This window comes from Dermacentor variabilis, chromosome 5 (genome assembly GCF_050947875.1).
Source record: "Dermacentor variabilis isolate Ectoservices chromosome 5, ASM5094787v1, whole genome shotgun sequence".
NCBI classification, from domain to species: Eukaryota; Metazoa; Arthropoda; class Arachnida; order Ixodida; family Ixodidae; genus Dermacentor; species Dermacentor variabilis.
In genome coordinates this window covers 181984813-182012793 of record NC_134572.1, presented here as the reverse complement: position 1 = coordinate 182012793, position 27981 = coordinate 181984813, and the positions used below count along the sequence as shown (strand labels likewise).

The window sequence follows — 27981 nt, the reverse complement described above, 5'->3', positions numbered from 1 at the left end:
TGAGCTCGATGGTTCAAAGCGCGAAAAACCGCCTCTAGTGAAGGCTGTGTTGCCATAGTAGAAAGTTTTACTGCGGTGTATATCCGTAATTATGAGCGTGTAAATTACAGAAATCCCAGTTAAACGGGCAGTGAAGTACGTTTCCGCTGCATTTTTCTGCGCACGGCGCACACGCAGAGGCATCTTGCGGCAAACATAGAAGACCCCCTCCTCACAATATACGGCGCTGCCCCTACAGGTGGCGCGTCAATCGCCCGCTTCTCCACTTCGTCTCGTTTGAGCGCATTTGGGCCATGCGGGCACCGGTGCGGAGACGCCCCAATACCCTTGCATTTAATAAGTTTTTTCGCTCTCTCCTCTTTCAACTTCCAGCGTGCGTCACTCGAACCCTCGTGTTTAGGCAACGCGGCTTCTCTTTCCATTCACAGCGCGATTCTTAGGTGCAGCGTCCGATGTGGGACGCCTCTCACGTGAGCGCTGCGTCGTAGCACGTCTGGTGGGAAAGCGTCCCCTGCGATGTGTGCCGCGCTGCTGGCTAGGAGTCATGCGTCTGCGTGGTGCTCCCAAGCGACATAGAGGACGATTCCATCGAGGCGTCAGCCCCATGATCGCGTCCGCCTTTATTGCGCGTCGCGGCCCCGCGGTCCGTGCCGATCGCAACGTTTGGCTGGCGTAGATCATTCGTCCCTCCCAGACACCGAGTTCTTTCGTTCGTGCCGCTTGCTCAGGCGCACGTTTCGTTGCACCGCCGAACGCTGTGTTGCTCGGCGCTCGCTGCGGGTCTTTGTGTAACTCAAGAGCATGCCGAGCGAATAAGGGGTTCGTGCTAACGGAGTGCGATAACGCTATCGCGTTGCACTCTTGAAGGCGAAGCTTAAGCGTCCTCCGATTTTTCGGGTCGCAACAAGCCGAGTCGGTTTTGGAATAGCTAGGCTTCCGATCATGAAAGTGCTTTGATGTCGTAGGGCAGAAGTTCAAAGTAATTTTTACTCATCAGCCTAATCATGTGTGTTCACGCGTCAAGTTAGACCAGAGAATGCAAGAAGGAGAAACGAAGAATTACTGCTATTTGCCGAATGTGTCACGCAAATTTCGCAGAAGGTTGACGGTATCCCAAGTCATTTCTTGCAGGGCGCGAGCAGACGGTTAATAAATTTCCAGTGTTCTGTGGGGTGTTACCGCGGTTGTCTGAATATTGTAAATGAGGCAATATTTCATATCGGGTAATAAAGACTGTAAAAGTTAACGTCTGGGAATTATGGCAGCTTTTTACAAGCCATAAATCCCTGCACTAATGTTCAAAGGAAAGACAGCCATTCTAAGTAAAGCAGACGGCATGCTGCTGGTTCTTTCGGGGGTGCGGAACTTGCGTGCAGAGTACAGGCACATCACCAGCGCCTGGCGTTGCGCGATCATCGTGAAAGACGTGGCTCAGCTTTTATATAACGTGAATATTTTGAGAATTTGTGCCATGGAATCAGGCAATGTGAGATCTGCTGGACGACCAAGAAAGATGCCTGATGAAGAAAAGACCAAGTACGCTCGTGTTTCTGCCGCGGATCGTTCCCGCATCATCGATGCGTACCGACATGGTGGTGACTTGAAGCAATTGGCCGAAAGAGTGAGAATAAATATAAAGACAGTGCACTCAATCGCCGCAGCAGATCGCGAAACAGCCAATAAACGTGGTGGCTTGTCGTTAAAAGTATGGCCGAGATGTGGTATAGACTATTCGTGAAATCCTAGAAAAGAATCCATCCTTTACGCTTATTCAAATCAGGATGTCTGTGACAGAGATGTTTCCCAGTACCGAAATCAGCAAATTGACCGTCGATCGGCTTCTCGACAGCCATGGCTAGACACTTAAGTAAGTTACTCAGAGCCCGGTTGACCGTAGCCGTCCTCAAGACAAGGAAGAGCACCGCAAGTTCATCCACAGTCACGAGGTACAATATTGACGAAACAAATTTCAATGTGTGGTGCGGAAGAAGTTTTGGTAGAGCGAAACGAGGTGCCCCAGCTATTCGTCTCGCAACCAGCGCAAAGGGCACGAATATAAACGTTTTGGCTTGCATGTCTGCAAATGTCCACTAATGTCGAATGCAGATGGCCAATAACCACTGGGCTGTATTCAACTAATTTCTCGATGATCTGTCGAAGAAAGTTCATCATCAGGAGCCCGCCGCTAAACTGTGTTTTTGTTTGACAAGTTTCCATCGCACCATCGTGCAGAGGAGGTTTTCTTGGCCACCAATGAGCACTCAGTGAAGCGGCATCCACCCTACAGCCCATTCTACAATCAGATCGAAGAAGTTCTTTCGAAGTTTAAGGCTCGTCTGAAGGTTTTTCTCGCCCAACGGCGCGACCGTCTTTTCACGGCACCACCGGGTATCTCCAAGAGACAGCACTGCGGGGCACTGTTGGTTGAGGCCACGGGAGAGTTATTGCAGCACATCCTGCGAGTATAGTGCACTGCCTACCACAGACACAAATACACTTTTGTCCAAGCTGCCCTAGACTGCCACGATATGTGAAAACAGCTCAGTGCTGCACTCAAAGGAAACTTGATAGTCTTCCAACAAAGTGCCTTTGGTTGATAATAGTAAGGTTTTCCTTTCACAGACCTGCGCATAGCTATTATGGTCAGCATTTGCATAAGCGATTCATAGGCGTCGCCTTTGCCACTCAATCAATTGCTTCCTAAGAATTTAAGGGCACCTAAACATACTAATCTTTTCTGCTATATTTCGAATTAGCTGTTGTGCACATCAATGTACTACAAGCAAATCGACGAAGCGTTGCTTCCGCTACGTTAACGTTTTTATTTTTATTTATTTTTTCAAGTCAATTGATGCCTGTTGCGCCGTTCTAGTGAAAAAGGGCTTAAAGATTCAGAAAGTTGGCAACTAAAACCTCACATCTGCTTCTTTGCATGACTTGGCTCAAACATGCCAGTTCGTAGTTGTCATAATTTAATCCCCTTTTGAGTGACCGTTCATTTTGTGGCCATGAAGCTGTCATTTGTGGGAAGTCAGGAAAATTGAACAGAGTCACCATTGACCACCAGTATTTCGACAACATCTGCAATCTCAGCGGAAAAGTGTTCACGTATGGCAAAATGAACGCATGGCTACCACTGTCAAAGTGATTTCTGATTACTAGTAGTGTCTAATTTTTAGCATCCCCAGGTTATAAAGATAGCATCATCCTTCGAATTATCATTTTACATCCATGACACTATAATCTGTGAATGGAAGAGAACGCTGAACTGAGCTTATCACTAGTAATCATTAATCATTCGTTACTATCAGGTAGCAATGGTAGCAGAAAAAAAAGTAATTCCATAACATTTTCATAGATATAAATTCCTACGTGCGCGATTGAAGGCTGCCGCTGCCATAACAGTGACACTAGTGTCAAATGCATAGCACCTCCTAGCTATTAACCTTCAATTGCCATTTAAGTCAATTTTATTTTAATACCCGCGACTTTTTGCTGTAAGACGTACGAAAACAAAGAACTGAGCTTTTCACAAGTGATCGCTACTAACTCTTTACTATAAGGTAGCAATGGTGGCAGAACAAATGCTCATTGATCGTAAACGATCATAATTGTATTGTTGTTATAAAGAGTTTTCAATTGACAAGCACGACACTATGCTGCATCAAAGTACGAGAGCGCCTAACAGAGCTTGTCGTTAGTGATAATTAATGGCTCTGTGATAGAAGTACGAGAGCACCGGACAGAGCTTATCGTAAGTGATCATTAAAGGCTCTGTGATGTCAATAAGCAATGTTGACTGATTAAAACTCTCATTTATTGACACTTTCATCTATACAATTGACAGTACACATGACTGATGGCTGTGATCATCACACTACACAAAGTGATCTTTCATCACTAGTTACTCAATCTTAGTATCTACTAAAGGTATTAAATTATAGTTATTGAATCGCAGCCTGAATACATTACAATTGATATCTATGACACTATTCTGCATGAAGGTTGGAGAACATCGCAGTGAGCGCATCACTAGGGATCACTAAAAACTCGGCGGTATCAGTTAGCAGTGGTAACACAAGAGTGCGCTTGTTGGTACAGCTTCTTTGATACTACTGATGGCACTTACGAGTGAAAGATGCTTCAGTGATAGTAAAATAGGTGAATAATATTCGCCAGTGATTTAAGCATACAAGTTTATAGTAGGCATAGTGAGTCACCTGTTTCATCGCATTTCATTGGATATATATGCCGTTATGTTGTGAAAAACATGGTGAACCCTGAAATGCGCATTGTATTTCAGTTGTGCTCACTAGTGACTTGAACATATCAGTTAGGTGCATTGTGCAATGAAATGTTATTCATGCGTGTTTTAGATGTATCCATGACAAGCTGTTTGATGTGAGGCTGCAGATATCGCAGTAGAATAGTAAATTGTATTTGCTAGGCAACGAAGCCTCCCGGCGAGGGACTAGTGAATATCACTGAATTACTACTTATTGTTCCGTTCGATAGCCGTGACCAAATCAAATGTGTATCATTAACTCAACGTACTCACGCTGTCGTTTCCTCTCAATTAATTTCGAGAATTTTCATCTGCTGTGTCGCTCTCACGAAGAAGTAGAAAATAAAAACCTCGAAATGTTGTCTCTAGTCCCGTGTCAAGAAAACTATTGGTCTATTACCTCGCTCTTTCATTTTCAAGGTGTTAACTCTTAAGATGTTCGGAAATTTTCATAAGTCTTGAAATTCAAAGGTTCATCAATTCCTTTATACCTGGATTAAATTCACGGGAGTTTCGATTATTTTGGCTGGCATTTGGATTAAATTGAGTGGTGCTTGGAACAAATTGAGTGACTTTCGGATTAAAATCACAGACACTTGGTATAAATTGACTGGCGCTCGGATTAAATTGACTGGTGCTTCAATTAAATGGAGAGGGAAAACCTGTAGTAGTCCATTGCTCACAAGGAGCTAGACTAGGCGCCAATTTATTATCTTTTCAAAAGCTTGCACATGCAGCTTCTCAAAGTGATTGATCTTTAAATAATAGGTAAGGAGGGGCCCTTACATTGTTTGAGTATGGGGAATATTATAGCATCTTTCTAGGAATGTAGAATATACCCAGAATGCCACATGGCATTAAATAGTGAGAGGAGTGCTTTCTGTGTTTCAGGTTGGAGGTACTTGATCATTTTATATATGACAGGGTAACCACCTGGTGATGAGCTGTTGCTACAAGCAAGAGAAGTTTTGAGCTCAGCTAAACTGAACGGACGGTTGGAATCTTCATTTTGGGCGCATTTCCGATCAAGGGGCTGTTGGTGTGCGCGTTCGTTCATCCACAGACATGATTGTGTGCAGGAAGATGCACTGGAGATATATTCAAAATGTTCCCCCAGACAGTCTGTCGGGTCTTGCAGGCTATCTCCTTGGGTACCTAATAAGGGCCGGAGCTTCGTTTCCCGGCCTTTTAATTTATTCACCCTATTACACACCTTTGCCTCGACTGCGTAAGAATTTATCCCAGATGTGTACCACTCCCAGCACTCTCTGTCTCTCTCTCTCTCTCTCTTCACGTTGATGTGTTGTCCTGCCTAATGATTTGACCTGTTTGAAATTAACAAGATTTTCAGATGTTGGAGAGTCCGCCTTTTTTCATTTTCCTGTGCTGCCCTTTGGCGCACGCGGCTCGAAAGGTTTTGGAAGGGTGCCGGGACTTTCGCCGGCTGATTTGTGTACCTGCGCCCCCGTCGAGTGCCCATCCCTTTGGCGTTTCGTGGATCGTAAGTCATTATTAATGGCTTCTCCGGGGCAAATGTCGTTCCTGGAAGCCATGAAACACTCTATGACTACTGGGTGACCTGGCCTGAGTGCGCTATTCTGCAAACAGTGCGGCCTCTAAAGGCATAGTTACCTTTTTTGCCGACACGGATGCATTGAAGTATGTTGTCGCTGACTTCTGCATTTGGGGCTCGCTTTTTGTATTCTTCCTAAAGATAATTTGAGCATTTTGCATATTAAAGAAGTCTTCAAGTGCAGCCTTCGGCGCGGATGTAAACAAGCAGTGCACTTGTTTACATCTACGTCTACAGACACAGATCGTTGTTAGAGTGAAATATTGTGACCAAGGTGCATCGCTGATATGAAATAATGTCAAAACGTAGCAAAACATAGATATCTGCGCATGTGTGCCACGCTGTTCCACCCTAAGACCAGTCAAGATGAACGGCTGACCAACAGAAACAACCGCAACTGTGACCGAGATAACGTATTACGGGCTGTTTAGTTGCTGCTGATTCTCGCTTTTCTTTCACTCCATCACACTTACAGTTTGCAAATACCATAAAACATTATTAGAGAAAACTGTGCTCACATAAATTAAGTGATCATTTTTAGGCCGTTTTGTTCTTTCGCGAAAACGCGGTTACAATCATTAACTAAATTATGGGGTTTTACGAGCCAAAACCACTTTCTGGTTATGAGACACGCCCTAGTGGAGGACTCCAGAAATTTCGACCACCCGGTGTTCTTTAACGTGCACCTAAATCTAAGTACACGGGTGTTTTCGCATTTCGCCCCCATCGGTATGCGGCCGCCGTGGCCGGGATTCGATCCCGCCACCTTGTCACGATCATTGACACCATTAGATTACTGAGCGAAAAGGTTGTCTAGACTGACTGTTGTATACCTTTGTCTCTTGCTTCTTGTTCGACGGCGAGGTAAACCGCATATATCTGGAAGTGAGAAATATATCCGTATAACTACACGAAAATACTCACCCATCTACTTAGCGAATGCGATCGGCAGCCGAGTACGGTGACGTACAGATGTTGGCACAGCTCTGTGTCGCCGCTTGGCGCTTATTGTGTACGTGCCGTGCGAAGTGAAGTGTGTTTGATTTCTAATCGCTAAGGACAGAACTGAACTACAAAAGCAGTTTCTTCGTCCTAACTACTTACTTTTCAGTTCAAGTCCACCGTTAGCGGGTGCACGAACACTACGAAGCGCTGGCCGCTTTCTCTTTTAAAGTGGAGTTGCAGTCTTACGCTACGCACCTTTTCGGCACCGTAACAACGACGAACTTACCAGTTGAGTTTCACTTCGGTACATGACACGAGTCTCGGCAGTAGCACGCGTCGAAGCGCTTTTTTTTCTTTTGCGGGGGACTTTCCACCGCACGGTGACACGTGCGACCCTTCCAAAACGTTTCGCAACTTATGCGCTAGGGCACGGCGCATGCGCCGTCGCGCCACGAGAAAGGCGGCTTGCGAAGCAATCTCCAAGCTTCGTTTGGATTTGTGCCTCCTTTCCGACATTCGTCATTCCACCATCAGATGCGACGGTTCTTTGCAAGTCAGTTAGTCTGTTTAACACAATTTGTTGCAGCGTCAATAGTAAAACTTGTTAGGTATGCCGCCGCGTCGTCTATGTTAAAAGCCTGAATATCGTACCAGCCTAAATGAGTTCTCGAAACAGTTCCCAGTTCGCTGATTCGAGGTTCCATCGAAGGAAATATGGCGAGCATGCATCTTGTTTTGTTATGTATAAGATAACCGCGAAGTGGTCTCACCCATAGGGGTTCTTGAAAACAGAGCACTCAAGGTACGGAAATAGTGAGCTCGAAACGATGCTCAAGTCTATGGACGAATATCTCTTATGTGTAACACTGTAGTACGTTAGTTCTTTTCTGTTCAGTAAACGTGCACTTGGAGGGAACAGAAAATTTTATATGAGGCACCTTCGCATATCGCATCGCCCCACCGGGGCTATGAGTGTTTAAATCACCAACCACTAGATGTTGGAGGAAGTTCATCGATGAAGCTTTGAAAATCTGTTTTAGAAAGTTTATAGCTAGGGGGGGTCGCACATCTAACTAATTATGGTTAGGTTACCAAACATCGCAGCTCAGACAGCTACTGCTTCAAGGGAAGCTTCGAGTTTTATTTGCTGACATGCAATGCCTTTATCGACTATAAAGGCTACACCTTCCGAGGAGGCGAGTGTATCATCACGGTATTTGCAAAAAGTTGCATATTGCCTTAGAAAGCTTGTCTGTGTTAATTTTAGCTATGTGCCTTGGGCACACAGCACTTTTGCATTAAATTTGAGGAGCAGTTTTTAACATCTTCAAAATTGTGGAGAAGTCCTCTCACGTTCAATTGTAATATTTTGGTATCGATAATGAGAACGAGGTTAGTGCTCTGTGTCTAGTAAGAAAAGTTATGTGATGGAGCCCTTTGCCGGTCCCGGAATGCGATTTTTCTCTTTTTTTGAGCGGTCGAGAGATTCTCGCCGCCCCTTGGGCGCTGGTGGCGCCGTTGGAGTAGGTGTCGTGTCCATCGCCTCCTCCGAAGTGCTGGACACCCGCCCTTGTGAGTGATTTGTTTGTCGAGAAGGCCTGTTCTCAAGGGATGAGGCCCTTGAGGCTACCAGCCCGTATGTCGATGTAGGTTTCTCCTCGGACGGCGCAGCAGTACCAGCCCCAGTCGCCGAGGGGCGAGTGAGGTCATTGTCACCTCACTGTGTGTGAGCCGGACAGCAGCCGGAGGCCGTTGTGACGCCGCCCCCTGACGCGCCACTTCGGCAAAGCTATTCTTTCGCAGGAAGAATACGCGCCAGCGTTCCTACTTGAAGGAAATATTCTCGTTGATTTTGATTTACGAGTATTTCTTTTTTTTCTTTTTTGCAAGATGGGCATGACAGTGAGTACACGGCGTGCTCCCCTTCACAATTCACACAATGTGGAGTGCTTTCGCATGACTCAGACGGATGTTTATGGTCGCTACATTTGGCACATGTTAGCCGGTCTCGGCACTTATGAGAACACTTGCAAACCATCGGCATTTAAAACATCATAGGGAATTTCGGATAAACGGCCTGACCCAAGTCTTCACATAGCCTGCCTCGATTGTGAGAGTAAGATGTGAGAGCAAGGTGCTTAGTTAGTATTTCTTTACCATCACGCCTCATTTTGATTCATTTTACATTGACCACATTCTGCTCACTTCAGCCATCAAATAGTTTAGCTTCTGTCAGATCAATCAGGTCTCTCTCAGATATGACACCACAGTTGGTGTTCATGGTACGATTCGGGGTCATATTCACTGGAACGTCTCCAAAAGACACAAGATTCGGCAGCCTTTCATACTGATTCTTATCTTCAAGTTTCAGAAGGAGATCTCCACCTGCAGGTTTGGTAACTTTATAGCCTTGGCTATAAAGTCACCTACTGTTATTGATTTCGAAAGCAGAAAGGGTGAGATCATTCTCGCTGACACTGCGTCTTTCTTACAGCGTACGACATGAAATGTGGGAAAACTTTCACAGTGATGGCCTAAGAACCTAAATACTGCTTCGGTGCGCCCTCTTTTACGAGGGAAATCAGGAAGTGGGAAAAAGAACTTGCCATAGATATATCCAGAAATTCAGTAGCACCGCCAGCCACCCACCGTAGAGCCCAACAAGGCGACGCTGCAGGACCGCGAAAAGACACGTCCTCCATGCGCCAGCTGTACGACACTACTATAACCAAATGTATTACAACCAAATTTGGCTATCCCACACAAGGTTCAACCTTGCTTCCTGGAAAAAGTGGAAGTAAAGGGAAGCGAATAAAAGACAGGAAAAGTCGAAAGTAAGAGAAAGACGAAGATTAGAGAGGAGGATAGGAAACAAAACAACTGATTTCCCCCGGGTGGGTCAGTGCAGGGTTGCAGTCTACGTGAAGCTGAAGCTAAAGAGATGTATTGCCGCCGCGAAGGACCCACAAAGGACCCAACGTCAGGCATTGGCTCAACCCCGAGGATCACCTTTTCCCCGTATGCGGCTAAGCCGGGCACGGTTAAACGAGGAATGGTCGATCCCTGGTCTGCTCGGGTACGTCATCTCGCCACACACCAAACTCCTCCTGACGCAGACGCCCCAGCGGGGCAGTAGGTGCATGTCGAACAGTAAAGATAATGATGTGAAAACTACTATCACATAAAAGGAAGCCTACAAAGACACAAGCGTTTGTGCTGTCTTTGTGTGCTTCCTTTTCTATGGTGGTAGATTTGGTGCTAAAATGTTCACTCTTAGTTGCCACTATTGGTGAGCGCCTCGTCGCTACGAAAAACTGCAGTGGAAGCAAGCTTGCGAGAAAAAGGTTTTGGATTTTACTGCAAGCACATACATCTGTAACAAGACAGTCTTCATATCAAAGCGGGTGTAGTAGCGCCCTTGTAGACCTCGGCTGATTGGGAACTGATGGGAATTGAGCATGTCATCTTGCCCACTAGTTCCACGTTGTGAGTCACGAGGACGAAGAGGTTAACCCTTTGAAACAGTGAACCAAGTAATCGTTCGAAGATGTGGCCTCTTCAGCTCTATATTATGATCATGGTCCAAATGCGCGATCTCCTTAATCAACCTGCTCGTGGTGGCAGTCCCGTCGGAATGTCACGCGTGTATAGTTTCCTCCGGCTCCTCGGGACGGAGGTCTTGTCGTCCGCGCGAATGTATATAAGAATCGCGGTAAATAAGTTCCTACCTTTGTTCAAAATTTTGTGTCACCTTAGTGTCATGCGCTAAACAGCCTCGCTGGTCATTCATCTAGTTGAATGGCTCACGATATTTTATTGCAAATTGGCACTCTGCCCTTTTTGGCATCATCATATGGGGAGGAATGATGTTCTAGGGTACAGTAAAAGCACGTCTGTTAGCTAGGTTTCTTGAAGACACCATATAATGGAATTCAGGATGCACTTTCTTTACGGCGGTTTTCCGCTCAACATTATTCACTGCTGAAAATTTCCCTATTGAATCAAAGCAGCATGGCTCATGATTATTTATTGTCGATGCCTTGTGACCTCAGCAAAAACCTCACACGGCGTGAAAATTGTCGGTTCGTGTTCTCCTGCTGCTTGCTAAAGAGCAGTGTACAGCAGTTTGCGCCGAAGCTGCATTGGATCTTTTTTTTTTTTTGCAGATTCTTACGTTCGAGAAAACAAGAGCCGTGTGCGTTCCCACACTTCGTATGCAGTTTGGTTGCTCATCTGCGTTCTTGAGAAATGGCACATGGCCTTCTGGCAGCAGGCTTTTCAGCTCGGCATTACACTGTTTTTTCGACTATATGCTGCAACCTTCATCACCATACTCGTCTTCATGCGTAGCTCCAGGTGACAAGTGCATGGTACGTGTCATTTAACAACTCTTGCGAAATCAGCTAGACTGTAGTTGCTTTAGTGACCTGCCCTGTAGACCAAGTGGTGGGCTTTGCCGATAATGCTGCAGTCTTTTATTGTGATGTGATTTGGTCTATGTGATGTCATTTATTGCGACTTTGCTTCGTATAGTGACCACAAACCCAGGTGTAGCAGTGTCAGTAGAGATCGAGGGTCTCTTAAGATCTCTTTAAAGAGGTGAACGGCAAAAGCCTACCCTTCCTCCTTTTTACTTCGCCTTTCTCTTCGCCTCTTCACTTTCACATCTTTTTTAGTCATTACTGCTTACTATCACTACAAAGCATTTTTGCTCATTTGTAATCACTTGTGGTCAGTACAAGCCGCCGTTAGACATGTTGGTCATATCATAGTCATTAGTAGTAATTACAAGTCAGTCAGTCATTATTAGTCATCAATGGTCATTACTAAGCATATTTAGTTTTCTGATGAATTGCCGTTAAAAGTTGTCATTAGACATATTGGTCATATCGTGGTCATTACTAGTCATTACTGCTCACCAGTAAGTATTTTTAGTCACTTGTATTCAATTGTTGTCATTACAAGCCGGCGTTAGACATGTTAGTCATATCTTATTCATCAGTAGTCGTTACAAGTTATATCGGTCATTATTAGTCATTACTGGTCATTACTAAGCATTTTAGTAATTACTAATCAATTGCAGTCGGTACAATTTGTCGTTAGACATATCGGTCATTTTGTAGTCATTAATAGTCATTGCAAGTCATTTCAGTCATTGTTAGTCATTACTGGTTATTACTAAGCATTTTAGTAATTTCTAATCACTTGTAGTCGTTACAATTCATCGTTAGACATATTGATCATTTCCTACTCATTACTAGTCGTTACAAGTCATTTGTCATTATTAGTCGTTACTGCTCACTAGTAAGCATTTTAGTCATTTGTAATCAATTGAGGTCATTACAAGCCATCGGTAGACATATTGGTCCTTTCGCAGTCATTAGTAGGCATTGTAAGTCATTAGTAGTCATTATTAGTCATTACTAGTCATTATTAACCTCTACCAATCCCTGTTCTAACGTTATCATTCACGAAGTGTCCCTATCAATCATATTTCATTGTTTAATCTGTTTTCAACCTGTCTTCATATGGCGTGATGACGCTTCGGCGGACACTCCGGCGGTCAGGTCTGCTGACACAAACTTCACCATGAGCCTAGAAAGGCTTTGGCCTTAAAAATGTCCGTTAGGAGCCCTGACGCGAAACGGAGGCACACACAATGTGTGCCCATCAGAGAGCAATGTTATAGAATCTATAGGGCCTCACCGTCGCAGAAACCAGGCCAGAAACCAAGACTTGGCAGAGTCGGTAGGGTAGGGTAGTGCCTGGTATGTGTCCTGACGCTAAACGCAGGCTTCTAAACGTAGATGTCGCGTGAAATTGTTGTGTTTCGTTCTGCACGTGGACTGGCTATATAATACTGCGGCATAAAGAACTATGCAATAGCTATTTCTCTCCAAAATCTACTTTTGTCTACTTGTGTGAGAAAGAGACCTCCTTATTTAAAAGCGCGGAGGTTTGCCGGCCTATAATCTTTCGCCTACGTGTTACTAAGACAAGGGGATAAGATAGAGAAAGGCGCTAAAAAGAGCCTTCTTTTTAGATACGTATAATAATTTTGCTTACAACACCCAATTCTTTGCCATTCCGCCGTAGTGGGTTTGAGCCATTCCCGGAGGCAAGCAAGCAAACAAAAGACAAGTTGGCTCGTGCCATTTCCTGAGGCTACCATCGCCATCATCATTGGAGCTGCCTCGAGCTAAGCGTGTTCGGCGGTTCCGAGCGTTCGTTTGTGGCTGATTTCAGGGAAAGGTTAGCAGTTTTCAATAGATTTGCGAGCAGGCGTACGGGAGGGCGCAGATTGGTAAAGGCGACTTCTTCCCATTCAGTGTTAATTTTCCTCACATTCCATTCATTTCTTTCTCCAGATCGTGTAGCAGAGGCTCGACGGAAGCTGACATGGCTCGTGACCGGCCCAGCTCTTCGCGGACGTCATCTGCAGTGGCAGTACCCTCAACGCGTGCGGTAACCCGCGTCCCACTGCATTCACGGCGGCAAATTGCTGCACTTGCCGGCCGCTCAATTTTGCCCCGCCGCGCCGGCGCTGTTGGCAATACCTATCGCTTCAGTGCCGTGATAGCCGCCGTCCGGCGCTTCCTCAAGGACCCGGTAGGCCAGCCGCTGCCTAAACCTGTCGAGAACTGCCTAACCACACGATTCAAGAAAATACTGAGGGCTTACGCCACGCTGGTCGCCGAAGAGCTCCGCTTTCTGCAGCTTGTTCAGGACCTGGAAGAACGATTGGCCGCGGCTGGTCGAGAACTGGGCATCCTACAGGAGCGCCTCGCACAAGCCGAGTATCATTGGTTCAACCAGTGGCGGAGTCCACGAGCAGGTGAGAATGTCAAGCAATTATAATTGCAAATCACTCTTTCTAGTTTCGGTTTCTTTTTCGAACAACTGGTATCCTTTATTATAAATTTGGAATATGGTTGTAGGATCGTTAGGGTTATTCGCCAGATGTAATGAAATACATTCAGATAAATATATGTCCTGAAATGCTTAGGCAATTTGGCCTACAGCACTTATATAAGTAGATCATATCGAAAATTACCGTTTGCCACAGCTAACGTTATTTATTTATTTATTCATATTACCTTACAAGCTCATTGAAGGGCATTGAGTAAGGGGGCCAACAGTACTTGCATGAATGAATAGCAAAGCAAAACAGAACTATACAATAATAACACGCAACGAATTCAGGTTATCTCCGAATGTTTCAGGATTGGAGATAGATGAAATGTGATCCAAGCTATTCAACAAAAAACAGACGTTAAAAACACAGTGCAAAATATGATGTGAAGACTTAAGGCGCTCGATTATCGGTCCTCTGCCGTTCAATTGGCTCAAAGTAAAGAAAAAAAATATTTAAAGAACACGTTGCAGGATACGCTTTTAGGATCTGGAGCGTTCGGACGGCAGATAACTGACGATCGAACGCCGTAGGTCTTGAAATCGTATCTTGAACGGTGCTTTTAATGTCTGTTTTTTTTTGTTGAATAGCTTGGCTAACGTTAGCAGCAACACCGTGTAGAACACCTCATGTTAGCTAGACATTCCGACGATGCACGTGCGCCTTCACTAAGTCAATCTTTCTCTCTCTTTTTGTCATCATTTGCAATCTAAATAAGCCGCACCGGCCTTTCGTGTAGTACTGTTCGTTGCTTTCAGCGATACGAACCGCTAATAAGAGCGTGATGTAAGCACGCTGCCTTTTAATTGCATTTTTCCGCCGATATATCGACGCCATTCCGCATAATTATAGTTTGTATATACGCGTGTCCCGCTTGACCATAACTAAGATAGTGCTCACTTAATTCTGCGGTGTCTTCGCATTTCACGTTTCACCTCCACCATTCAGAAGCGCTTGCGTGAAGCTAATGGGCGGGATAGTGCTGAAAATAAGCACGATATGATTCCAGTATTGAAAGAAAAAGAAAGATGAATGCGATCGGCCACATACATTGGTAATTTTACGAAATCATGCAGATATAAGCCGAATGGTAATTCGTTAGTTGCTCGCACGGGGTACCCAATGATTTTTCAACCTTTTGATACAAAGGGGATGTCATTGTAGCAGTGCTCTACGTTAGGTGAGTATAGCACGCATCTGAACAGTGAAACGGTGTTGTCTCCCCTCTTACCTTTTCTTGTGTTCTTGCGCTGTTTCATACATTACAAAGAATGCAACTAGTGATCGTAATTATCAAAAACAATACTATTACTCGAACGAGCAATGAAACACTCAAGACTATTTAGAATGTATGTTTACAAAAACAACTGCAGCGCTGGCCAGTTTCGCCGACAGCTCAAAACCCAAGAGCATTTCGTCTTCGTCGAAGTACACGCGCGCATCGTCGAAAATGAACAGGCACTATGCCTGTAGCATTATCCCCGGCGGCGGGATCATCGTTCCGGGGCGTCTAAATATCGGTGTTAACAGGAATAACTCTTGAGACATGTGACATGCACAACGGCAGTGGAAAGCGGGGAAGATGAAGTACTTGTATTGACTGGGGTGGTTACATATGTAACTGGAGTCACGGCACACAGCACTTGGAATGCGCCTGTGTACCGACAGTTTTTGTGACAGCCCGACGTGACGGGTTGGAGACAATAGCAGTACCAGAATTCCAGGCGAAAAGTGCGCGCCTCTATGTTTACGATTATACAAACGTAGTTGCTGCTCTTGGGAGGTCACGAGGCGAGCATGGGCAGTTTCGCCAGCTTGGGCTGCCCCTGTGACGGCGTTGTGTGTATATTCGGCAGCCGCTGGTGCAGCGGTTAGCGAATATGCACTTGGTTGGGTATGCGTGGGTCGGAATTATGTTTAAAATTGTTTTTGCCGAAGGGACGTCCGACGCCAGTTGCTGGATTTTCTGCTACACGGGTCCTTAACGCTATGGCGTTAACACGGGCTGTGTCATGGGGCAAAAAAATTATATGCAAATGTGCCATAGGGTAGAGTAAGCTTGCGATCAGTATGATGAGTATGGATGTGTCCAGTTGCAAAGTTTATTCTCAGCCGAACAGCAGAAAGAACGGGGACCTTTTGGAGGACGCATAAGCTTCGCCTTTAGGAGCGGAACGCGATAGCATTCAAAGACCCCTAACCTCGCTTCATGCTTCCTGGCAACTGCAGTTTCTACCGTAGAGGCCGCCCCACATGTAGCGTTTTTACTGGCGTTTTCTGGCGTTGCGCTTCTCTCTGTCGTCACATGAAGGCCACCAGAGAGGGCGTCCAGCCACAAACGTGGCGCGCGGACTAGCGCTGGTTGGTCTCCGCTCATCGAGGATTGCGTCTTTTTAGACCGAGTGACGAAACGTCAGAAAATGCAGGGAAAACGCTCAATCTGGGGCGGTCATAACGTTTACCAGCAAACGCTGGCGGCGAACGCTATGCGCGAAGGCGAGTTTTCTGGTGGAAACGCGACCTCTTGCGTGCGTCGAGTCCTGTTACTGTTTCGCACTTTTAATATTTCAATCTGAGAAGAGCCAACATAAAAGATATGGGCTGTCGGTATTCTTTTTTAAAACATTTGTTTGTGGACTGCCGTTCTTAAAGTTCTCAGGAATAACTTCGTAAAGAATGAACGACTAAATTTGCGCAACTTCGGTGGTGGAAGAGTGGTTGGGTATGCTTTTGCCGAAGGGACGTGCGACGCCAGTCGCTTGATTTTCTGCTCAAAACCGGCCGTGTCATGGCGCGAAAAATTGTATGCAAATGCGACATAGGGTAGAGTAAGCTTGCGATCTGTATGGTCGGACATATTTTACAAACATGTCTGTCAGGTTTCAATGCAGACGCTCCATGAGACCATTATTTTGTGGATGGTAAGACTTAGTAGACTGTGCCTGGTTGAGCGGGACTGCAGGATGTCGGTGATGACTTTTTAACAGATGTCCGGCTATGGTCGGGGAGCTGTTGCCGAGGAGCCCCGTGTTGTATAATCAAGTCGTGTAAAAGAAAATCGGCGTCATCTGCGGTGCAGCTTGTTGGACGCACTCTGGTGATTGCGTAGCGCTTGGTGTAATCCGTCGCCACAGCGACCCACTTGTTTCCAGAGGTGCAAATAGGGTGTGGCGCGCAAAATCAGGGACAACGATGAGTCATGATAAACAAGCGCATATTTTTACTGAGCAGAAGGCCCTAGCTGACAGTCATCCCTGGGTAGATAAATCTCCCGGCTCTCTATGGATAAATCGGATAAATGGATGAATCGGCGGATAAATGGATAAATCGGCGGCTGGCTATGCACAGGCAATGGCCTGTGCATAGTTAGCCGCCATTCTCCTGAACGTCAGTGCTGCTCCAAACGGAAGGCCAAGTAAGGCCAAGCCAACGCGAAAGAACGACTCCGACGAGATGTCCAGCGATTGGACTCCTGGCGGTGAGCGTCGATGGTGTTTCTCGGCTCTTGCGCTTCTGACACGCCGCAACGTAGTTCCGGACAAAGCGGGCAGGGCCCGGGCAGAAGAAGGGTCGGCAAATCTGCTGGTAAGCGAGGGAGACGCAGAGGTGACCGGCGGTTGGCATGCCGTGAAGCTCATGGAGAACAATTGATCGTAGGTGCTTTGGCATGACAAGGAGTGGGGCAGAACCATCGGGCGGACGTTGTGTCGATATGAGACAACATCCCGGAAGACAAACAAGTGAAGGGGCGAATCCGATAATTAAGATTCCAAGGAATCAATGATGGTGCGAAAGGTGGCATTGTGGCATTGCTTATCTGCAACATGGAGACACTGAGAAACAAAGAAAACGCAAGCCTCGGTAGTGGTGTCAGGGTCGCCCGGTAGTTCATCCACTGTATGACGTGATAAACAATCTGCGTCTTGATGTAGGCGGCCCCAGTTGTATACTACAATATAAAAATATTCTTGTAGCTGCAGAGCCCAGCGACCAAGTCGCCCGGTAGGATGCTTGAGTGACGAATGCCAGCAGAGCGCGTGATGTTCCGTGATTACGTAAAAGTGCGTGCCATACAAATACAGGCGAAATGTGGAAACTGCTCAGACAAGAGCTATAATTGAAGCTCTGTAATCTAATATACATGAACAGCAGGTTGCCATTATCCCTCAAGAGAAAAGTGTGTAACAGCTGTGTCTTCCCAGTACTCACGTACGGGGCAGAAACCTGGAGGCTTACGAAAACGGTTCTACTTATATTGAGGACGACGCAACGAGCTATCGTAAGAATGATGGGTGTAACGTTAAGGGATAAGAAAAGAGCAGATTGGTTTAGGGAACAAACGCGAGTTAATGACATCTTAGTTGAAATCAAGAAAAAGAAATGGGGCATGGGCAGGACTTGTAATGAGGAGGGAAGATAACGAATGGTAATTAAGGGTCACGGACTGGATTCCAAGGGAAGGAAAGCGTAGCAGGGGGCAGCAAAAAATAAAGTGGGCGTATGAGATTAACACGTTTGCAGGGACGACATGACCACAATTAGTACATGACTTGGGTAGTTGGAGATGTAGGGGAGAGGCTTTTGCCCTGCAGTGGGCTTAAACAGGCTGATGATGATGATGGTGATGATGAACCTAATAGTTGCGCTCCACTGCTGTTCGGAGGTGGATAGCGTAGGCGTTCACATGTTACAGTTGGTGTTGGGCTAAGGCGGCTCCAATCCCATGCCCAGTGGCATCGGTATTGACCTCTGTATGAGAAGACGGGTCAAAGTGGGTCCATATAGGGGGCTTGCTGATAATGTTGAAGTGGGAAAAAGCGGCAGCTTGAGCGGGACCCTACCTAAAGGACACATCTGTCTTCCCAAGACCAGTAAGTGGTTAAGGCAATCACTGCAAAATCTTTCACGAACCATCGGAAATAGGAGCATAGTGCTGCAAAAGTTCGGACGTCTTTGACAGACTGGCGTACAGGAAAACATGCTACGATGCGATTTTTCTCTATATCTGAATAAAGGAAGCGTCGACAAAGTGACCCAACACTGTAGTCTTCCGGCGACCCAAATAACACTTCCAAGGAATTCAGTTAGAGCCGAGCCTTGCGGAAGACTTCTAGAGCAGCTGATATCCGTTCAAGGTGTGGCTCATATGTAGGGGAAAATACGAGAACGGTCGTCTAGCCAGTAAAGACACCTTGATCTTTTGAACCCTTGAAGCAAAGACTGCATATCGACACGTGTACTTATCTTTATCGAGCGACCACGTTTCGCCGCCTAACAAATGTTGTCACACAGCGCGGTACGCGCCTGCATGTATCCGAAGTTTCTGGAAAGTTATCGATGCTTCTATTCGCTGTCTGTTGTCGCCGAACCTTATGTTATCTGATTTCATCGCCAGACGCGAATGGTGTAGAACTTTGTGGAAGGCACGCAGGTCCCAACAATTAGTCTGGAACGTTCGACGATTGATGTATAAAAGCCGATGCGCTTGACCCATTGATCAGAATTTCGACGATCGCCAACCATGTTCGCCGCTATCGTTGTGCTATAAGTGTGGCCTGTCTTGTGGACTGAGGTTCGCCCGTTAAAAGTTAGTTTTGTCGTTCACAGCATTGCTACTGTGTTTTTGAACGTCACCACCACGTGACATCTCAGGTCACCGCTTCTGGCTGGGGATGCGATGATTGTGTTTGTACCTCGGGAACTCCGAGTGATCGCTGGACTTCTTCTTTGACAATTTCGGCGATTGAGGCCACTTGAGATTGCGATGAAGGGAAGATTCTTTGAAGTTCCTCTCGTACGACTGCCCGGATGGTCTCGCGCAGGTCGTCAGTGGCCATTGATTGAACTCCGGCGTAGCTTGTTGGCTTGGTGCTTCGGTGGAATTGCCGGTTCCGCAATTCCAGTGTCTTCTCGATGCTCGTCGCCTCACGAAGAAGCTCGTCGACGGTCTTCGGTGGGCTTATTAACATACCGGCAAAAAGTTCCTCCTTTACACCACGCATCAGTAGGCGGATTTTTTCTCCTCGGATATTGCCGGGTCAGCGTGGCGGAACAGACGGCTCATTTCCTCAGTGAAGATCGCGATCGTCTCATTCGGCAGCTTCGCTCTGGTCTCCAGTAGAGCTTGGGCTCGCTCTTTTCGCACGACGCTTGTAAATGTTTGCAGGAAGCCGCTTCGGAACAGGTCCCACGTCGTCAAGGTGCCTTCTCGATTCTCGAACCACGTCCTGGCGGCATCCTCCAATGCGAAATAGACATGTCGCAGCCTGTCGTCGCTTGCCCAGCTGTTAAACGTAGTGACCCTCTCATACGTTTCCAGCCAGCTTTCCGGGTCCTCAAATGTGGAACCGCGGAACGTCGGTGGTTCCCTTGGCTGGCTTCAGCACGATAGGGGACGCTGGGGCTGCCATTGGGGTTACCTTGGCCACAATCTTCTTGGTCTTCTCAAATAGAAGTCCACGCTCCGGGGCCAGCTGTTGAAGACGGCGGCTTGCTCTATGGTCCGGGACTACGTTGGTGTTCTCTTTGCGGTCCGGGCTTGGATCACGGCTTGTCGGGGGTGTCCGGTACATGAACACAAAGCAGCTCCCGCAGATGTCACGTGGTGGTAACGTTGAAGAACACAGCAGCAATGCTGTGAACGACAAAACTAACTTTTATTAGGCGAACCTGTGCCCACAAGACAGGCTACACTTATAGCACAACGATAGCGGCGAATACGGTCGGCGATCTTCGAAAACCCGATCAACGGGTCAAGCGCGTCGGCTTTTATACATCCATCGTCGAACGTTCCAGACTAATCGTTGAGACCCGCGTGCCTTCCACAAAGTTCTACACCATTCGCGCCAGGCGATGAAATCACATAAGGTTCGGCGACAACAGACAGCGAATAGAAGCATCGATAACTTTCCAGAAACTTCGGATACATGCAGGCGCGTCCCGCGCTGTGTGATAACATTTGTTAGGCGGCGAAACGTGGTCGCTCGATAAAGATAAGTACACGTGTCAATATCATACGTTCATACGTTCGAACGTTGCTAGGGTGCTGCATACACCCAATGGCGCTGAGGTGACTGAGAGCGAGCGGGACCAGTGTCATCTACAGGAACGTCAGACGGAGGAGACAAACTGCTCGACGAGTATCGGCAAGGGTCTACCTATGGGGGAGGAGAGGGGGAAAATACCTCTAATAGGGGGATGTCAATGAGGCGCGGCAGTTGCGAGCTACTTGGACAATTGGGTGGCAAAGAAAGCAGATTGATTTGTTGTTCGGAGTTATCCACACAATAGGGTTGCAGAATGTGGGAGGATAAAACACGGCACTGCGAGGCACAGCTGTGGGTACACGTCTGGCGTCAGGTCGAGAGACAAAGCAGCCAGCAGGAAATCCGAGTTTAGCAAAATCTTGCCCCCGTACTGCCAGAATGAGGGTGATCGCTGGTGCTGACATGTCAGTGGTGTGCACAAGTTGGCGCGGAAAGAGCGGTGCTGGACTTGCAGCCTGGAGCTGGCGGCGAACGACACGCGTCTCATTCTCATTGAAGGGGGGTGCAGTGGTAAGGTCGACACAGGATAACGTCGTGGCCGTGTTACGGAGAGGAGAGAACTGTGGAATGACGCGGTAGTTTTGTCCAGCTCGAAGCAGTGGCATTCCTTGACGATGACGTCGATGATGGAAACATTGTTTTGTATCAAGTTGAACGCGTCGTCCGCGATCCCTTTATGACCATCACCTACTTTGTGAGCCTCGACCGTTTTCTTGTCAACTTTACGGCAAAGAGCAAGCAGGGCTTGTATGTAGGAGACACACGATTTAGTTGCAGACTGCAATCTGAAGGCAAGCTCTTTACTTGCAGCCAGTTGGCGATCGGTCGGGCTTCCAGAAAGGTCACGGACATTCTCCTTGAAGGAACCCCAGCTAAGCAGCTCGTGCTTGTGTGTCCGGAACCAGACAGGGGGCGTTCTGCCCAAGTAGAATATTAAATTTCCCAGCATCATGGTAGGATAACAATGGTCATTCTGCCTAGCATGCTCATACATGCGGCGCCAGACTTCAATGTGAACATGATTTTGGCCGGAGAATATGGCTACATCGCTGGGGTTGGTAATGGTGAGATACGTCGTAGTTGGCGTCGCAGGTGTAGATGAAGATGAAGTGTAGCCACCGGCAGCCATGGTGGAAAGCTGACATTGCGGCTGCTACAGAGCCTGTGGTGAGGACGGGGAGCGCCAACTTCCACCAAAATCTCACGCGAACGAGGGATGAAAGAATGACGACTACTTACAGTGTGTATTTATAAAAACTATTGCAGCACTGGCCTGTTCAGCCCAAACCTCGAGACTTGGGAGCAGTTAATATTCCTACAGATAGCTATGTGGGCGCATTAACCTTGGCCGAGGCTTTAGGTTTTAAGATAAGGGAAAAGTGAGTACACCTGGCTATACATATCATCATAGATGGTTGAAGGACTTGTGTTGTAAAGCTAGCGAGACCCCAGATTGACGAGAACGTTGCATTTCTTGCTGCAGCAAATTCTCTAGGTTTGGTGGGTTCTCATTATGAGCCAAGTATCCCGAGTGCCAACCATATAAGATGCAGAATTATGAATCATAACTTTCATGGTACCACTCATGACCTTGCTTTAGTGGGTACGCCCTTTAAAACAATAGAAATTCCTATTAGAGTTACAGGAGAGAACTTTGGCGACGCGATCAATCAGCTAGCATGAGAGTGATGATTATAGTGCATGGCTTTGTCTCGCGTCCATGCGTGTGCGAAAACAAAATGATGACAGCGTGAAGACGATGGCATGACAACGGCTCCTTCTCCACGCGTTTACTCTTATGTGGCCAGCTACTCCGCCGTGCATGAGCTGGAAGGTCACGGAGACCCCACGCACGGCGGATGTACATATATGCTACCCTAAGAGAAAACCAGCGCGTCGCAAAAGTGATGTAGGCATTAAGTTGCACGTTTCAAGTTTCCACAAACAAACGGCGCCCATGCCTACCTATGACTGCCTACCTATGCGCATAAAGCGAAGCTGTGGTGAGCCGGCAGTAGGAAATGGTGCATCTTCAGAAGGTGCATGCAGGGGAGTTCGGCGGCGAATGCACGTCGCAACTGTCAACCTCGGCGGCCGAAAATCATGACACAGTTCCACCCTGGACCTTAAGATATTGAAATGCCACATGACCCTCGCACAATATCGTGCACGTCGTGCACGTGCAGGCGACTGAGAGCGTTGCATTCGCAGAATTGATCAAACGACGAAGTCCTCGTGATCGGCGCCATAAAATTTAAAAGAGCTTTAAGGCACAATAATAGGAACTTTGCCTGCATTAACTACGTGGTGACACGAAGGGACGTAGGGCATCTAGACAATCTGAATTTAGACGCAAGTAAAGTCGACAATAGCATGACTGCCAAGTTAAAAGTGTGATTTAGCTTGCGTGAAGGAACTGCACCGTGGGCGAGGCAGCAAAGTTAGGTAAGTGTGCGGCTTTCAGTTAGCGCCGTCAGGAAGATACAGGTGCAGCACTTACATGTGCGTTTGAATTTAGCTGCTTCCGAGTTTGTGACCGCGAAAAGTTTTAAATCGTCCTCGTTCACTCAAACAGTGGCGCAGTGGCCTGGAGCTGTGCGTTACACGAGGCCAAGGCACGCCAGCCGTTTTTGGCCGACATTGAAGCGACTTGTCAAGACTACCACCGTTTCTACATCACGGGATGCTTCGTGTCTTTTAGAGGCTAACATATCCTAAAGAAGAGCATTGACCCTGTATTCTCGCTAATATATTCACGCAACGGCGTCTAACCTATATTTTCATCAAATATGTATTCGCCCGATTGCGAGTTGTTTCAGATGGGAAGCCCAGAATGCAGCACGACCCGATACAAGCAAAATATTTCCTAAATAGAGCAAACGAGAAATCAACGTGCACTGTAACACGTTAGCGCAAAACATTTACCCTTCATCACCTCCACTTCTGGACACTTGCTTCATGCTCCAGCAAGAAACTGAGACGAAGTCGAACTCACAAACGACTGTATTGTCGCCCAAGTTGTGTGGTGGTCAATTTCTGTTGAACGTGTAGTTCGCATGAAGCAGCATGAGTAGTGTCGTGTGCACCTGCGCTTCTAAGGTAATGAGGGACCGCAAAGGCCGAAATAGTCAGGAATGATGCTGCCTGAAATTTCTCGTAATCAAGGTAGCCGTTATACACGTAAATATTTTTTTTTCCAAGAAGGCGATTTAGACCCTCGATTTCTTGTAGCTTGGCTGGCAGCCCGATTAGCGCCAGATTGAACAGCATCGGTGATAAGACCCTATGGTGATAAGCATCGGTGATAACACCCTATGGGTGAGAAACGGAAGTGACGGGATGATAGAACAAACGCTTCAAACAGCGGTCGAAACAATCGAAAAATATCTAGAGGGGACAGGGTTAACATGCTCGGCAGAGAAATCGGAGCTGTTGCTGTACAGACCGACTCGCAGAGGTCGCAAACCAGGCAACTACAGTGGAAGAGCTCACCATAGAGAGGAGATACAGTTATGAGGGAGAACACCAGTCGATAGGATCAGGGTTTGGGGCTCCTGTTTGAAGGCTAAGGGCAACAACGGAGAACGCTCGAAGACTGGAGCCGAGGCAACATGGAGAAAGAGGCTCAAATACATAGGGGATGAAGATGGATAACAAGATAGTAATACAGGCGGATGAATGAGGAAGGATAGGATTAGGTTAATACAGGCCTTCGTAATAAGTAGAATAGTCATACTTAGCGCCGTACATAAAATGGCAGGTCGCGGAAAAGATCAAACTAGAATGCCTTATTCGCGGAAAATATACAAACTAGCCATAGGACTACCGATCAGCACCAGCTACGGACAAGTTGCAGCAATTAGGGCCCTACACAACACGATACACGAGCTCATTGAAGCGCAATGTACGGCACAATATGAACGCCTCTCTAAGACTAGAGCAGGCAGACACATCCTAGAGAAATTAGACATATGTTACCACACACAGTACGGTGTCAAGGTGGACAAGGAAAGATTGGTAATACGTCCCATACCAAAGAACATGCACCCAGAACACAAATAAGGACTAAAGAGAGAACAGAGCGAAGCAAATGCAGAAGAAGTTAGGCAGCGACAACGGCGCAGTGTTCGTAGACGCGGCTCGCTACAGTCGCAGACGGTGGTTTACGGCAGCCGTAATCGATAGGGAGAAACGGTGCAAGACGTGCGCGACGATACGCACCACAAGTAACGAGATAGCTGAAGAAGTAGCCATAGCGCTCGCAGTAGCTCAAACTAACGCAACCGTGATAGTCAGCGACTCTCAGACGGCGATAAGAAACTTTGCCAACGGCAGAATCTCCCCGGAGGCACCACGCATTCTTCTTGCATGAGGCCAAAATTACAAAAGAAAGATATACATCACCTGGACACCCGCTCACACCCTCGCGGAGGACGGCAACAACGGGGCGGCACACGACGCGGCTCGAGGGCTTACGGACAGAGCCCCAGTCGCAAGTGACGCCCCGACACCCTCCGGACGTGACGGTGCGGTAAATGAGTGAGAGTGGGAGGACAGAATGACAACATATAATGACATTACGAAACATTATAGGTTACAGAGGCGCATATTCCCGCGACTTCACTCAAAATTTACAAAAAAGCAGTCTGTCCCATGGCGGCAGCTACAAACTAGGACGTATCCGAATCCTGCACTCTCGCACATCATATATCCGGATGTTTATGCTACGGACAAATGCAAAACATGTGAATCCAGAGCCACTCTGGAGCATAGATCATGGGAATGCCGAGGGATAAATAACAATAAAGAAAACGCGGCCTCTAGCAGCAGCCTTAATTCGCACGCGCTGGGAAGCCGCGCTGCTGAGCCCGCCCTCGACGATCAACTAAGGGCCGTCCAGCGGGCCATGCATGCCGCCAGGAGCCACGAACTCCTGGCCGTCACCTAGGCGCGGCCTTTGGACCTCCCCACCAACTCGCAGGGCACACAATAAAGTTCCTTCCTCCTCCTCCTCCTCCTCCGAGAAGGCGATAGAGTTGCCACAGCATGTGCAAACGTGCCATTACTGAAGAGTTTAAGAAGTTCCGCGAGGGCCATTCCTGATTACCGTAAATGTGGTATTCCTTGATGGCTACTTTTTTAATATATGAGTACCATTGCGTTGTTAATATATCTTGCGAATGTACAGTGCAAATTGTAGGAGTTACCATACGTATTGCTGATGAAGAGAATTACAGCTAACCAATGACAATGCTCACAAGAAGGAACCAGAAGCACTGCCCACATTCTCAATTTTATTGCGTTAATTTTAATCATCGTCAATGCTCGACCAAGTAGCGCAAGAAATCATTCGTTTAGATCATATCTGCGGTTTTACACTGAAGTGCGGTAAAACCGCAGATACGAGACTTAAGTGGCTCGTGGCAGGATGGCTTTGAAAAGTAGACAGCGTCTAGTCGAGTGGTAAAAAAAATAATCCGTGCCGTTCGAGGAAGCGGCGGGTGGAGAGGGGAACCAGCGGAGCACGCATACAGAAAAACAGGTGCTGCGTCGCAGCTGACGTCACGCGGCGGCTGCGGCGCTTGTGGCGACAGTCACCTCCGAACATGGGGAGAGGAAAACTGCGGAGGGGCCCTGACATCACTCTTTGTGAAGCTGATGGTATCTTGGACTGGTCGCCTCCATACCCCGAAGCAGAGTCGGGCTGATACGGCTTTCCCCGAACTCAGAGTTAAATAAGCGCGCTAGCCGAACGTGTGGCTTGCTCTCGGAGGAGGGAAATGGCAGATGCCAAACCACGTGACTACTGCAAACGTCCGATGGTTCGCCTATGCAAAGCTCCCGGCGCTGCCAGGAGAAACGGCCGGCGCGCGGTTGACGAGCGTTCGTCTATACGCCAGCAGGCAGCGGCCTAGGTTGCCTAGGTTACGGTGGACCGTCGCCAACGGCAGGGACGTTGCGCTGTGAAGACATTGCGGGAAACCGCTCCAATCGCGCCGACTGCTCCGTCGACGAAGGCTCGGAGCCCCTGAGACTGCTCGAAGATGGAGGAGAGCAATTGAGAAGCACCAGCCGAACGCAGTGCGCGCACAACCTTTCAACCAGGCGAAGACAATGCTGCTCGTGAGAGCGCTCTACAACGCTGAGAAACGACCAGCCGTAGATGCCATAAGGGAAGCCGGAAATTGGCGTTGCTCCGCCATCATGTCGGACCGGTTCTCCCCTATTGCTTATACTCCTCGCGAAACCACGCTGCGCTGAGCGCTCCGTGGCTGAGCGCAACCGGGCTGCTCGGACGAGCGCGCTCCGCAGTAATACTACACGAAAGGATATAATCGCTATGTCTCATCGCAATACGGTTGCAGAAGTCATGTTGAGAGAAGTTCATAATGAACTCCACAAATTGGACCGCGAGGTCGAATCGGCTGATTTTACCGGCTTTTATTATTAACATAAACATGCTTTATAAGGCAAGCCAATTGAACTGTTCTCATCAACCGCAGCTACGGGCCGCTGCCCAGTTCATGCGTGTTTTACAAAAAAGTCACCTTTATCGCTGCCTTCTGCTTCTTTTGCTCTGCTTGAATTTCCTGGGGCTCCCACACGGACATGCGAGCTAGGTGTCTGGCGATACGAAAGAAGTGCGACGGATTCTCACTGCACTGCAAGAACGCACTGGAGGCACGTACGACACACCGACCCCTTAGCGATCCATTTGCAGTTTTCGAACACAAACACATATTCTCGCCAGGGCTTGAGGAATCGTCGTGCTTTATTGAACGTATTTCTGGTGGCCGCGTATCACTACGACAGCGTGCCGGCGATGTGGCAGAATGTCATTTGGGTCTCCGCATTTAGATTCAGTGACTGCGGCCTATGGTGCCTTCTTTCCACGGTAAATGAAGCTTCACAGAACCAAAGATTTAGGATAGCCGGCGCACGATGCAGAACATTACGCGCGTAGAATTGGTCTACGTGCGACCATGGGAAGAGCTGTCTGATGTGTTTGCAGGCGTAAGTTCTGTGGACCCTTGCTCACTCTTGCAGCGCCTCCGCTAACCTTGGCTCACTGTGCGTCTCGCGGCGCGCAGCAGAAAAGATACGCCTGCGGTAGGGAGGATTCACCCCTTAAGTCAAAGCCGCCGTGTCGTTCCCATCTTCACAGATGAAGCGCCGGCTGGTCGGCACACGGTGCCGAGGGCAGCAAAATGCACATATT

The 27981-nt window shown here is 47.5% G+C and overlaps 1 protein-coding gene across 1 annotated transcript in view; it reads left to right on the top strand.

The window, feature by feature from the left end:
* The first annotated feature begins 12997 nt into the window (after positions 1–12997).
* The window catches only part of LOC142582054 (uncharacterized), a 39761-nt gene continuing 24777 nt past the window's right edge, over positions 12998–27981 (top strand). The window contains exons 1-2 of the mRNA XM_075691476.1: positions 12998–13055; positions 13172–13638. Coding sequence (XP_075547591.1) covers positions 13203–13638 — 436 coding nt within the window. The 5' untranslated portion in view covers positions 12998–13055; positions 13172–13202. The remainder of the gene's footprint in view (positions 13056–13171; positions 13639–27981) is intronic.